Source organism: Vidua macroura, chromosome 5, assembly GCF_024509145.1.
Source record: "Vidua macroura isolate BioBank_ID:100142 chromosome 5, ASM2450914v1, whole genome shotgun sequence".
NCBI lineage: Eukaryota > Metazoa > Chordata > Aves > Passeriformes > Viduidae > Vidua > Vidua macroura.
The window spans coordinates 44,881,839-44,896,673 of NC_071575.1; the positions used below are offsets into that span (position 1 = coordinate 44,881,839).

General features: G+C 44.3%; 1 protein-coding gene across 1 annotated transcript in view; it reads left to right on the forward strand.

Annotated features, from left to right (window-relative positions):
- The window catches only part of PRICKLE1 (prickle planar cell polarity protein 1), a 65,150-nt gene that overhangs the window by 44,640 nt on the left and 5,675 nt on the right, over window positions 1-14,835 (forward strand). Inside the window, exons 2-4 of the mRNA XM_053978801.1 lie at window positions 11,047-11,225; window positions 13,498-13,611; window positions 14,454-14,591. Of these exons, the coding sequence (XP_053834776.1) occupies window positions 11,094-11,225; window positions 13,498-13,611; window positions 14,454-14,591 (384 nt within the window). The 5' untranslated portion in view covers window positions 11,047-11,093. The remainder of the gene's footprint in view (window positions 1-11,046; window positions 11,226-13,497; window positions 13,612-14,453; window positions 14,592-14,835) is intronic.

The window sequence follows — 14,835 nt, forward strand, 5'->3', positions numbered from 1 at the left end:
CACCCCACAGTTGGTGGTTGCAGTGGTGTTGTGGGCACCTGGGTGTTTACCTGTGCTCTGTGTGACTGTGGGCTGTGTGGAGCCAATTATGATAAAATCAAGATTGCTGTCTTCAGAGGAGCCTGTGGGGTTAAGAGTTTCCAGATACAGCAACAGACCTGTTGGTTCAGGAGCAAGTCCTAGCCCGATCTGACAAGGAAGGGCATTTTAATGAAATTTTAATACTTTGCTGCTGAAGCAAAGTAAGATTGTGGTTTTAGAAGGTGTGTTGGTCTTCAACTCTGAGAGCATTAAGGAAAGGAAATAAAATAAACCTCTCTTAGTCAAGTATTCCCAACACACAGCAGCTTATGCCAGCCAGTCCTCAGGCCATTTATAGCTGGTGTAGCTCTCCAAAGCAAGCAGTAGGCACTGTTTCCCATCTTGGTACCTGATTGGTTGATGCCTCAGCAGATCTATGTACCATTGGCAGGTGAAAATAAAAATGAGCTATTATTATTATTAGTTTAATGCTACTTGATTGTGTCCTGATCTGTTACCTGATGTTAGTATTTCCATTGGGTGTATTGACTTACTGAGGCAGGCAGAGAGAGGGCAGGCTGTTAGGATGACAGGGAATGCAGCAAAGAGAAGAGTGGAAACTAAGCACCATCATACAATCACAAACCCTTGCTGGCAAAAGTCATTTTATTCTTATATTTTTAACTTGTTGCATTTCACGTGCATGCTTCCTTTTAATTCCTGTATCTCTTGTGTTTTACATGTATGTCTCCTATGGAGGTGCTTTTCTCCAGATTTTAAATGTTATCTAAATGTTATTTTTAAACATTATTTAAAGATTGGCAAAGAGTCAGACTTTGGAGCCTTGAGAAGTCATGAGATGTTGCCTCCACGCCCTTTCTCTGCAACCTCAAAAAAGAAAATAAGGAAGACGCCAGTCACGGGCACAGTTCAGAGGCCTCAATATGTTGGTAACACCCCTGGTTTGCCTCTGCTCCTAGCAGCACATAGTGATCTGCTGTTGGTGCCAAACTGCCCGATTTGGGGGGGCAGGAGGAAGCAGGGTTGAACAGGGAGAAGTTTCACGTATGGCTATAGGCGTGGAGTGGCACAGAGAGGAGTGGCCTTTGCCCGGTGGCCTGTTGAGGTCTGTAGTGACTGCAGATAGTGATAAAATTGTGCAAACTGTTCCTGTCTATGAAGGCATTCTTCCGCACTCGTAACCTGAGAGAGGAAACCTAGGGCTGGGTTTGGCAAGACATTTAAGTATCTAGAGTTGTAGGTGGATGTCCATGGGGGTTTCTGAATACACCAAGGCAAACAAAGTAAAGTGCTCTTGGAGGTCAGGCCATTTTTATACACCAGCTAAGCAAGTGTGTGTAAGCAGCCAATTTTTACAGAAGAGGGAGGGAGAAAGGCTGGAAATTCCATCTCCACAACAGTCCAGCCTCACAGGAATCAGTCATGGTCTTTCCTTGTGCTAACACTGCCAAGTCTAGGGAATTATACCAGTATTCTTCTGTGGGTTCCAGTAGATCATCTCAGATCATGATGAAACTGCTTCCCTTATTCTGCTCTCTTTGCTCCCTTGGGGCGTAGACCCAGGGCCACTGGGCGTGGGAAGGACCTTGGTGCTGTAAATGCATCTAGAGCTCCCTGTGCTGTAGCCTTCAGGCAGGACCATACTTGGTCAAGTCATCATCCCTAAAATTCCTGAAGGGCATACCTGCCTTCGTCAGATATTGCTTTGATTTGTGCATAACCACTGCTTGAGGAGCAGTTGTAATTCCTGCTCTGTGAACTCCTGTGCTGTCAGATATATGGAAAACCTTTCCTACTTTATTTGAAAATACAAAACCTGGCTTATTTTGGGGAGTTTTCTCATTGATTTCTCTGAAACAATTATTACTGAGATTTTTTTGTTGTTGTTTTGTTCTAGTTTCCATTCACCTTGCTGCATGCTTTCACCTTTCATAGCTGAATTGTAACTTTTTATTTTAAATGAACATGTGAGATGATACTTAATTAAAAGTCTTGGGATGGAGGTTGTGATCAATAAAGGGTGATGATATAGATGGTGAACTCTTCTGTTTATCCACTGAACTAATCAGGCTTGAGAGGTGGGTGTTGTGCCACTATCCTACCTGGAGAAGCTGCCTCTGAAGCACAAGAGGTTAATTTGTTTTCTGCTGCTTGGTCTCTCTTCTGTGACTGCCAACAAAGGTAGCAATTACCAGTGTCATTGGAGGGGATGTTCCCTGATCTGCCTAATTTGGAACTGGGAAACCACACTGACAACTCAGCAAGTTTCTTACAGGCCAGACAATATCCCTGACCTGGTCAGTAGTACAAGAAAGTTGTTACCTAGACTAAATTTGTGCTAATACCTTAAGGCAAAAGGTTCCATATCATTACAGGTCCCTTGAAACATTTGGTTGTTTGAAGAATCAGCTCTACCCAGATGCAGTCAAGACTGTGGGACATGTTGTAAAGGATGAGTCAGTCTGTGCCTGTCTTTTTAGCTCTTACAATTTTTTTAAGGCAACTTCTGCGGCAGAGTTTGCACTTCACAGAACGAGTATGTATGCTGTCATACTTGTTGTGTGAAAATAAAGAAGAAATCATAGCAACACAATTGTTCTTGTAGAAGCAGCCGAAATCAAAGGAGGCAGTTCAGGAATGACTTTCACAATTTGCAGCTGCCTAAGGGGAGTTATGATAGCTGTTTCTTTAGCCTAAAGTTCAAGGATACCATAGAATCAAGTGTTTGAGCACAGAAACACAGCAATCTGAGATTGAAAAAAAGAAAAAAGGGAAAAAACCGTACTGTAAAATAATTGACTACCTGAAATGATTTTAAAGGGCTTTAGATGGATTTAACAGAAGTTGTAGTGGGTTTTTCATTGCTCATATTTTTAAATCAAGATAAAATGTTTTGTTAATACAGACAGGAAATGTAGGAAAATCTTATGACCACATTAGTTCAGACTAGAAGATCACAGTGGTTGGTTTTGGCCTGGTAATGTGTAAGTGCATTGTCCAGAACAATATCGTAGTTTCTGTGCTCAAGTCACAAAAGTCACAGAAAAAAAGAAAAGCCATGTAGCCAACCATCTCTGTACACCCTCTGACACTTCAGTGTCAGGGAAAGTGTTAAAAAATGGGGGACAGCTTGATTTTCCAGCAACGTGAACATGTCTTTTTTGGCTTCGCTAGACTCTAGGTCATGAAACTTCGTAAACTTACCTACAGCCATTGAGCTGGTTGTGCTGCAGAAGTTCCCAAAGGAGATCCTCATTTTTGCAATTTGCTGTGCAGAGGTGTTGAGCCCTCAGTGTGGGGGAGCTGCTGAGAAAATGTCAGGCACTTCTGGAAAAGGTGTAGACAATATATGCAATTTGTTGGTATTTATTCAGTCATGTAGTGGGGGAGAATAAACATTATTCCTGACATTTCCATTTTTGATTAATGATGAATGGAGCTGGCAGATGTTCAGCTGGCCGCCAGATGGGGTCTGCTCAGTCCAACAAACAGAATAGGAACAGTCTGGATCTCATAAAGCCAGCACAGACAAAAGCTCTGGCAAAATCTCTAGCTCATCCAAGTGATACGCCAATTTTTACCTCAAAACGACTAAGCTGTTTAAGAATGGAGGTAGTACAACCAGCGAAACTGCTTATGGAAGTGAAATGGGGTGTGGAAGGATGGGAGCTGGTTAGTTTGCTGGAGTTCAGCAGGTTTTTTCCTGCCGCAGGAGCCACAGACTGCAGCTTTAATTCCCTGTGGCTGGAGCTGCGCGGGGCCTTCTGCATTTACCCACGGTTACAGGTGTAATGGTCGTGTCTCTGGGCACATCTCCTCGGCTGGTGGTGGGAATGGACTGCGTATAGCGCCTTTAGCCCAGGATGGGCTGTGCCTCTGGGATCAGATAGCCCAGATGGTCCTGGTCCCTCGGCCGGCCGCTCGGGCTGCCTGCTCCTAGCGGTGGGGAATCAGCCCACGGGAGGAGTTGTGGAGGCTTCTCCCGGCTTGTCTTGAGACTGGCGTGTACCCAGCCGAGGGTCGGGGGCAGCCCGCGGGGAGGGGGGTGACAGTGCTGAGGACAGGGACGCTGCTCTGAGCACCTCCGCCCGCGCCTGTACCCGTCAGGACCGGCTTCCTTCAGCGCACTGCGGGCAAAGCCATTCAAATTTACAGAAGTGAATTTAAACCCATGCAAATTCGGTTCCTGGGGGAAGCTATAAATGTCTGAGAAGTGCCTCGTCGCCGTCCCGCACGGCGGCCCGGGCAGATAAGCCGCCCCCGGCTGCGGGACCTCGGCGGGGAGCGAGGGACGGGATGCGAGGGGGCTGGGTCGCCGCTGCCCCTCGCAGCGGTGGGGCGCGTCGGGGCTGTGTGTGTTGCCGCTCCGACCCCGAGATGCAGCGCGAATAAATTCCCTTTGATAATGACTTCCCCAGGGAGACAAAGAGCGGGAGAGAAGAGGAAATTTGACCGCGGTGTTCACGGTTACATTGGCGGTGCCGGGGGGAAGCCGTCCGCCTGCCTTTGAAGCCGGAGCACCCGCCTCTCGGGGCTTTTTATGCCTACGGGGGAAGTGGTAAAAGCGGGGGCTGGCAGCCTCTTAGAAAATGCCCCGGTGCTACTTCTCTGTGCGTAAGCTGGGGCTCGGACGCCTCTTTCCCACTTGGAATGTGCCAAGGGAAGCAGTGATGGACGGCTGCTCTCTGCGATCCTCGGCTTCAGATAGGGTTTATTATTTTTATTATTCATGTACAGAGATCTGGAACAAATGTTTTCCCGTCCTGAACCGAGTCCTTCCCGTCCGGGTGCGCGGGGCGGCGGTGGCCGGGCCAGGCCGGGTCGGGTCAGCCCGGGGCGGCCGGAGCGCGTCCAGGGTGCGGTGGGAAATCTATTTCGGGCGTAAACACGAACAAAAGCACTGTAGCCAAACCGTGTGTCCGTCGTGTCCTGAGCGCAGAATTTATTGCTTGTGCAGGCGCTCAGTCCCCTGGGTGGGTAGGCGGCCGGGACCGCGACCCTTCCTGCCTCGGGGGCGGTGGCAGGAGACGCTCCCCCTTCCCACACTCTTTTCCCCGCCTTGGGCAGCACTTTGAAGGAAGATCGCTGGTGGGAGCGATCCCTCCTGCCGCCTGACAGAGGAGCGGTGAGGGGCGGAGGGGTTCGCCGGGGGTCGGGGGTCCCCTGGGCGTCGGCGGGAGGCTGCCGGTGCCGGTCCGGGGCGAGTTCGGGGAGGAGCGCTGGGGAGGCTGCTCCCTCCGCGGCCCCCGGCCAGCCGCCCCGCGGGAGGGGACGGGGGAGGCGCAGGTATCTCTCCCGCTGCGCTCCCAGCAGGCAGGACGGGGAAAGGAAGCGGTGGCGCCGCCCGGCAGGGACAGGGCTGGAGCAGCCCCCGCCGCCCCTTGCCTCGGCGGGACCGTGCCTGGTGCTGGCCGCTCCTCCGGGCCTGCCGGGCTCGGGAGGAGCCGCGGGGAGCTGCCGGCGCCGGTCGGGAGTGCGGCGCGGCGCAGCCCCGGGCTCGGGGTGAAGCTGCCGCGGCGGGGCGCGGGGTCGGGTCTGCAGCCGGCATCGCCTCTCCTGCGCCGCCTCCCCGGCTCCGCCAGCAGCCTGGCCGCTGTTTCGCTGCCGCACAGAGGTAATTTGCGGTAACTTGTATCCGCTCTCCTCCGCGGCGGCTCCCACGGAGGGACAGGACAGACGGGTGGGTGCCGGTGCCTTTGCGCATCCGGCTCCAGAGCGTGGGGACCCGGGGGACTGGGGGTGCTCTGACCCACCTTAATGTCTCTGAAACTTGCTCAGGATGGAAAACCTCCCACCTGTCCTTCGGGGATCTCTGCCTGCTGAAGAAGGCACCGTCCCGGCTCCTCCAAGATGAGAGCGCGGGGCGGTCAGAGTGTACGGGGCTTAGGCGCAGAATTTTTTTACTTTTCTGTTTTTTTACAATTCCTGTCTTGTGACTTATTGAACACTTTCTTCAAGTGTTTTCTCTGGAAACTTGTCTCAAATGAGGGCTGTGAGCCCTAACAAAGAAGCGTGTTGTTCGACAGCCAACAGGTGATGGGGTGAAACCTGAGTATATGTGTACATTGGAGTAAAGTCTGGCTCTGTTTAAAATAGAATTTTGAAAATCAATGGGAGACTGTAAAAGGCAATATTTCCTTCTTTCTAAATCTGTAACCCTCTTAAGGAGAGAGCGGGGGTAGCATCCGTGAGAATACCTCTTTCTCGGCTGGAGGTTTGGGTCTTGCCTCGCTGCAGTGTGTGCTTGAGTTTCCATCAGCGATGTGCAGAGCCAAGGATAACACGGCCAAATCAGATGTGTTGGCATGGGGCGATGCTTTGTCACGGGACTTCCTCCTTTTGCTAAATGCAGGTAGCCTGCCTTTGCAGTATGGCTCGTCAAAAGAAAATACCGTGAGAAGGATCGTCTGACTTCCAGTTGGAAAAGTGGTCTTGGCGCTAGGATGCTAGAGGAGGAAAGCAGTTAACTTCGCTGTTGGTCCTTGTATACTGGCTAAAAAAAAAGGAAAACAGTTCTTCTAGGGTCTATCTAGAGGTCTTTTGAATGAACAAGTAAACTGGCTCTATTCCTTCCCCATGGCTCTGGGTAGTTCGTTACTCAAAAGAACCCAGCAAGCTGTGTGCTGGTGCTGATGTAGATTCTCCTTATCAGTTCTGGATCCGGATTTCCCACACAGAGAGCTATAGAGCTCACTGTAGCTAGGGAATGGGACTTCCTGATCATGTGCATAGTACACATTGGAAATAGGCTTTGAATTATTAATAGTTACTTTATGGTGGTTTATTGTTGTTATATTGTGCCCTTCCTCTTCTAATGTAGTTATCTTGCACCAGAGATTAAATAAGCAGGTGAATGGGCTGACCATGCTAATCTTGAGTCGTTGGGCCTTCATTGTGAATGGATGCATGTGATATGCATCTTGTATCCCCTATAGCCTTGTTAACAAGCCTTCTAACAAAAAAGTTGTTAAAACAATTTGCCCTGCAGGACAGAGTAAAACAGCAGGGGGTGGGCAAGGAGATGTTTGTCTAACTTTGCTTACAAATCGTGACCTCTTCTATCTGGTCAGGGGGAACATAATCAGTGAGCTGGAAATCCTAGCATGGGGATAACCTTTATATGGGCTTCAGCAACAGCTTTGTTCTAAGTTTGATATCCCAGTATTTTGTGTATCCATAGCTTTGTAATTAGGAGTGTAGTTTGTCTTTGCCTCTAAGGAATTTGTCATATGACTGTTTTAATTCATCAGTGGAAAAAAACACAGTAATTGCTTTTCTTTTCAAATCAAATTTAGCTGTGTAACTCAGTTATGTTATTCATAGTTGTCAACCTGCCAGTGAAAAACCTCCTTGTAGGCTATAGAGCCTTTTTTGAGAGGCAGTATTTGAACAGAGCTGAAACCTCAAAATGTTCCATGGTCTTTAGGAAAGCAAAGCAAAACAACACATCCTTGCTGTGTTTCGTAGGTGTCATGGTAGGAGTAGAAAGACCACCTTTCTAGTCATCCCTTGGAAAGCACTTATTTTTTCAGCTGTTGTTTATATTCATTTGAATCCTCCTTAGGATGTAATCATTTTAAACAGATCACTTTGAAGGATGACTGAGGCTGGGGGGCAGGGAGGAAGAACCCTGTAGTTTTAAAATGCAAACCAAATTACACTTGAACAGGAAAGGAAGAAGAACTCCTAAACAAGCAGTTGCTAAAATAGTTCTTCAGATAGCCTGCTGTTAAGATAGACTGGATTAGAAACCTTGTTCTCAGCAACCCCACAGTATTTGTGATGTGGCTTTATTTATATGTGGTGTATTGTCAATCATTTTATAGCAAGCTTCACATTTGTCCTATGGGAGCATTTTTCTTTTAAAGTGAATTCTGTCCTTTGAGCTGTTCTAATCTCAGTTCATTGAGGTTTGTGGTCCTTGCTTTGAACATTTTTAATCACCTTATTTGGGGAGGAGAACCCTGATTGTAAAGTTGCATTTTACATTTAGAGGTAAGATGTATTTTTCTTTTATTCTCTATCAGCCAAACTTTCAAGCCCTGTGTGACTGGAAACTGGACCTATGGGTCTGTGGTTTCCTCTTGTAGGAGTTGGTGTGTGTGCTTTCTGAAATGGATGTGTCAGAGGAGGCCCAGGCAGGACTAGTCTCTGCAGAAAAGCAGCCTTGTCTCTTTCTTACCAGTGCCTTGTCTTCCTTAGGAATTAGGCAACACTCCTACACTTAGGTACCTTTGCTGTGCTTAAGATCCTGATGTTGCCCAGTGCTGCTTTGTTCATTGTGGGAGTAGTATGTAGTCTTAGTGTTCAAAATACTCAGAAAAGATAGTAAGTCATCATGCATTCAGATTTTGGGTTGTTTCCTTGTCTTTCAAGAGAAGTTAATCTTTGATCTTGTGGAGAGAGGGTTTTGAACAATCGGTATGAAGCAATTAGTCAGTTACTTGGTGTTCTTGTGAGTGTTGAGTATTGTGAGAACAAGGCAGGAGTACACTCTGCTCAAGTGCCCAGGCACTGCCAGACCTGAACCTGTCTCTTTGCCTAAATCATGTTTCAAATCTGCTTCCTGTGGGATGTGGTTGAGGTCATGCTGCCTAATGAAATATTGTCAAAGATATTTAACCTACTGACTCCTTTTATTCCTGGGATATTGGGCAGGAGTCAATTCTTGAAAAGGGACCATTTGACTAATACAAGTTCTTGCAAAGCCCTAAGAATTGGAAATACCAGCTTAGATGTCAGTGAGTGGCTCATTATTGCAAACCAGGCACCTGCCCCTTTCTAAAGGGAAATGGTAAAATAGTTCATCTGCTGTTAAGGTCATCTTGGAAGGAATTCAGCTTCTCAATGATATTCCTAGTGACTTTATATTTAAGAATTACTTAGATATAGATGATGTGTGACACAAGCTGCCAAACTGAGCATCCCTATCTATCAGCAACAGTGAACACTTGCCTTTTTTTCCTAGAGTGTTTTCCTAACTGCATCACATTATTCCTCTGTCCCTCCTTCCTCATACCCCAGTTTTATGCAAGCAATAACATAAACATACCTGATGTATGACTTTACTTCCACCAGTAAGTGGGAAGGGGAAACAGTTCTGTATTCCTTTTCTTATGATTTGTTTCTGAGAGCAACTAATTCAAGGGATACAATATGTACCAGGAAGCCTGTCTTTCAATTTTACATATATAGGATTGAGCTTTGAGGATTGGGTTTGATCATACCTACCTTTCTTGAGTAAGACTGTAATATGGCGATGTTAAGCTCAGAAGCTGTTGTGCTAACCTTTAGTTGTTCAACTTGAGTAAGATTTCAGACATATGCCTGACAGCTCACCAGCTTTCCAGAAACAGCCTGTTCTCAGAGGGGAAGTTGACAGGTTTGCTTGCCCCATCAAATATTAAATTAATCTTCTATTACAGTGCAGCTATGAAGTGTGTTGGCATCTTAGTGTGTATGTTTTTGAACCAGAAGTTTTTGAAGTAAAGTTAAATAACTTAATTTTTTGGAGCACTAGTCCAGTGGAAGAGTTAAGTAATCCCATCTCTTTTTATGGGCTGTGAGAATGTATAGACATATTGAAAATAGGGCTAGATAAGACTATATATTTTTTTTATATATATATATATAAATTATATATATATATATATAAGACTATATATTATAATTTCTCGGAGTTTGTAGCTTTTGGATGCATATGGCCACTTTTTATGGAGGAGGTTTGGGATTATGTGCTGAATTATCAGAACCTGGCACTAACCAGTGGCTCACACTTGAAGGAGAAACTCCTGCTGAGTAACCCACAGAACATTTGGATAAGCAGTCTTAAATGTTCCACATGTGATCTAGGAGCAACTTGTTTCCTCTAAAGGAGTGGTGATGAGACTGGAAATGTAACATAGGACCCACAAGAAGTTTTTAGATTGCTCTTCTCGTTAGACTCACCAGCAAGGTTTATGTCAAAGAGATTAAAATTTTCTACAGCTTGGATGTAGCACTGACAAAATTGGATCTGTGTTTAGATAAACAGGTGAAAGAATGTCCTAAAACAGGGAAGGCACAGCTCACATGTAACATGGTACTGTAAGAGCAAGCTTGTCCCTGCCCCAAGTGGTCAGGATATTTGTTGTGTTAGGACAAATCCTCTGTGTTTTTGGTTAGCTGTATTTCATTGAAATGCCTCATCTGAATTTCCTAAGAACTTCTGCTAGAATTAATACAAGACATATATATTGTTAAGCTTTTTACTGCAGACTGCTATGGATCTTGGTGAGAGCCTTCTTTGCCAGTTGTGCCTCAAAACAATCCCATTGATATTAAGTTTTGCAGGCTTCATGAATCAACAAAATCATCTCCCTGTAGGGTTTTTAATTGATAGAACAATCATGATGTATTTTACAGAGACTAATCTGGCATAATTGGATTTCAGAAATTTAACAGGACCAACACCCTTCCGCTCCCATACAGCTCAACCAAAGCTCTCAGAGGAATCCAGCAGATGCTCTGTGCCTGCCTTGTGAACAACAGGATGCTACTTGCACAACCATCTTTCCCCAATAATTTCTTTAGTTTTTGACAAGTGGTTGTCATGTCTTTTGTTTTACTAGGTTAGTGGTTGTAATGAGTTCAGGAAGAGCTTGTGTCATTCCTGTTGTTAGTACCTGCTCAATGAGTCTTTCCTAGATTTATCTAAATATATACATCCTGTGATGTGAAACAAGCAGAACTGTAAAAGGTGACAAGCGTTAATACTGAAATACATTGTGGTTGCCAAAAGTGGTAATCTGTGCCTAGGTTTCTGGGATTTTTTTTTCTTCAATAGTTTTATTTTTATAACTTTTTTGAGCACTTTTGAATTGCTTGTAGCAAGTTGTAATGAAGCTTCACTAATTTATTGTTCTGGGCAACACAAGGAATACTAAACTGCTGTAAGATCATTTACACTGATAATTAGTTGTTCATGTTCAAATCTATTAAAGCTCTATTAATCTTTTTCTCCAGATCACTGCTTGATGAGCTGCAGCTGAAATATTTAACACTGCACACTTATGCCATTGGAGATGGAGCCCAAAGCCAATAACCTCATTTTTGGGTGTCAGCGAAGCTCAACCTCTGACGATGACTCTGGCTGTGCCTTGGAGGAATATGCCTGGGTCCCCCCAGGCCTCAGACCAGAGCAGGTACCAACCACGTTTCTGCATTTTAAAAATAAGCCTCATAAGAACTGTCTGAGGGAGTGATATGCTGCCTCTGTAAGTCTAATTAAATTCTTATAATGTATAAAACTTTAATACATGTAGAACTTTTCACTTCTTTTTTGTTTCCTGTCCAATGGGGCTGTGTGTAGGGAGCTTAAAGTTCTCAGCCCTGAGGCATTTTATGTTCCAAAAAAGTTCCCAGTCAAGGTTTTTCAAAAAGTATGTGCTGCAGAGGTAGGTATTGCCGAGTAAAAGCAGCATAGAAGTTTGCTTTCTTTTTGAAAGACGTTACTAGGTTTAATTAAAGCTCATGGCATACCTCATGACATTGTGCTCCCTGGCCAAGTATTTCACTGCACTTGTATGACTCTTTAAATAATTAGGCATTTGACATCTAGAATATGGATGGTATGACAGCGCATATAAATGAAAGTGTTCAGTCACTGTGACAGGCAATAATGTATTTTACACTTGTTTAAATGGTTGTATGGCTGCCATTTGTTCATGCCAGGATTCCTCTTGCATAGTGTCTGGAGCTGACACTTGTGGTTTGGTTGGGCTGTCCTCTCCCCTCTCTTCAGACCCCTTTTTTTGTGTAACATCACATGGCAATGGCAATATAAGTGAAAGTATTGATGACCGAGTTGCTATGGGAGACCAGAATGAACTGCTTATGGTATTCATTCATGGTAGTGATGATATTGCAACTGTGCTGAAGCTGTGTACTCAGTAATATTCTGAACTCAAGACTTCAGTATTAAATGGCCAGGGTGGCTTTGCAACATCTGCTAAAGGAGGCAGAGCAATCCTGGCAAGCTTATACAGTCCATAGTTTAAAAAAATGTAAAAGATGTCTCTTTTTTGCAATGCAGAGATTTTCTTAATAATGTGTAAAGTAACAAGTCAGCAGGAATTGCAAATAACAGGCTATTTTTAGGGCAGCTCTTTTTATCACTTACTTAAGCATCTATAAGAATCCTGATGAATCAGACCTTAAGGCAAACAGTGAGCTAACATTCTGCCAGAACAATTAAATGCCCTAAAATATCCTCATAATCCCAGCTAGCCCAAACTCACTAAAGATGGGAGGGTTTTTTTCCCCAGAAGGATTACTTATTTTGAGAACAGTGCAATAAACTTGAGAAAAGGGCATGAGCTATTTTTAAAGTTTCACTTCTTGATGCATGTTATCTTTTTCTGGAGCGTCCTGAAATATAATCAGTAGCAAGTGGGTTTACAGTAGACTTCAGTTGCTTAAATTTTGGTTAAATGAAGAGCAAGTCATGTTTTGTACAATGTGTCTCATAATTTTGATTGCTTCCTGACTTAAGCGACTGATTAATGCCTTTTTTAATCTGTCTTGCACAGTAATAAGCTGTTGACCTGAGCATTATTTAAATCTGTATGGCAAGTAATATTTTTGCCAATAGTCAGCTTTTACAGCCCCAGGCCTCGTGACAAGCTGGAAACTGCATAGGAAAAACAATAAATCTGTAGCTATTCCACAAAAATATTTTTTGCCATTGGGCTTTGTCATAGTGTTCATTACAGCTTTCCTGTCATAATATTCTTCTGAAAAAAAAAAAAAAAAAAAAAAAAAAAAAAAAAAAAAAAAAAAAAAAGTGAAGACTGATACAAAAACATTCATCCTGTGAAAATCTCCTGGTTAATTTGCATCTGATTGAAATATGGCTGGATCCAGCCTCCTCCCAAGGGAAGGATGTTTCCACCTTCTTACCAAAGCCCACATGGAAGCAATGAAAGCTGATGCTTTGGGTGAACCTGATCAGCAGGAGACTACAAAACCGCTTTTGTCTCAACAATGTGTAAAATGCAGAGAGCAAATTAAATTTGTTTATATAGTGGCTGTTTTCTGGAAAGCTTCATGCCTTGTGTGGTAAATTGCAGAGGGAAATTTAGAATTTCCATGGAGTTGTTGACCAGCCCTGAAGGGGGTGGGAATAATGAGAACATTAAATGTGCATAATTTATGATACCCCCCTAATTGTCACTGCAAATTGCATTCCAGAAAAGCAATTCAGCAGCTGGGTGCTAGTTTTATCAGAGAATTCAGGTTTGCTGAGCTGGTTCATCTGGGTCTTGTATTTTCAGCACAAACTCTGTCACAGTCTAATGTAGCGTGACCTCTTCTTCCTTAGTAAATGAGACCTGAGATAAAACAGTAGCCAAAGGACACTGGCAGTGCTTGGGGCCTGTGTGTCCCTGGGTCTGAACTCTGCATTTCTCTGGTCAGGTCCAGCTGTATTTTGCCTGCTTGCCAGAGGAGAAGGTCCCTTACGTTAACAGCCCTGGAGAGAAACACCGGATTAAACAACTTCTCTATCAGCTGCCACCTCACGATAACGAGGTAAATACAGAATTTAGGATGAACTGTCAGGGCTTGGGTCTCCCTGGCAGCTTTTCCGTGGAGAATTACCTGCCTGTGTATTTATTACAAGCCTAAACCATGGCCTGCAGTGGCATCTGAGCTATAAAGCAGCACGGTGTGTACACTGAGTCCATTGTTCAGCTGTCCACTTGGCTTGTGTGCAGATAAGAGCTGTCTGGAAGGACACTGCCTTTGCTTGTTAGGGAGGCTGGTGTCACTGCAATAAACTTAACACCAGTTGGTTTTATAGTGTTTGCAGCCACCCACCAATTACCAGGAACCTACAAATTCCTGGAATTGCATTGTGGCACACAAAAAGAATGCTTTGTGATAGTAAAAGGTTTGCATCTCAGTTATGCAGTGTAATTTGGAGTAGAAGTGGAAATAACAAACAAGCTCTTTGTAAGGAAAGGGGCGGGGGTGTCAGTACTTAAGGTCTTGTGTATACTCCAACACTTAGTCGTGGGCGCTTAACCATAAATCTAAAGGACAATGTTATGGCTGATTTTAGGTTCATTCTGTTATTTTAGGTTAGCAGCAGACTTTGGGCTAGCTTCTAAAAATCTTTGTCTTGCCTAAACAACTCCTCAGTTTGCTGTGGTGGGTTTTTTCCTGTAATAAAAAAAAATCTCTCTCCGTACTATTTTTGTGTTAGGCCATATTACCTAAATATTAAGATGATAGAGAAGGTAAGCAGGTAAATTTTAATGATGATTGGCAGCATGCCTGATGAATTCCTTGCATATATGCACTTACTTACTCATCTGTTACATTAGAAGCTCAGTCTCTAATGTAAGTTCCTCCTGTGTTTTCACTGGAAGGTGAGATACTGCCAGTCGTTAAGTGAAGAGGAAAAGAAGGAGCTGCAGATGTTCAGTTCTCAGCGCAAAAAGGAGGCACTGGGACGAGGCACTATAAAACTACTCTCCAGAGCAGTGATGCACGCTGTTTGTGAGCAGGTAACATACTGGTGCCATAAGCTAGCTACAGGGCTGAATAATGTAAAACTACAGTATGTCAGTATTAAAATTTAAACTTACCTCTGTCTATGTCTGAAAACAACAACAACAAAAGATTATTTTTGAAACTGCATGGAAGAAGAAAGAAGGTAGTGCTTGCTTAAGCAAAATGTAACCTTTGATACTATAGGGAATGAACTGAGTCTTTGATATATTTCCTACTCAAAAAAAAAAACCCTGATGC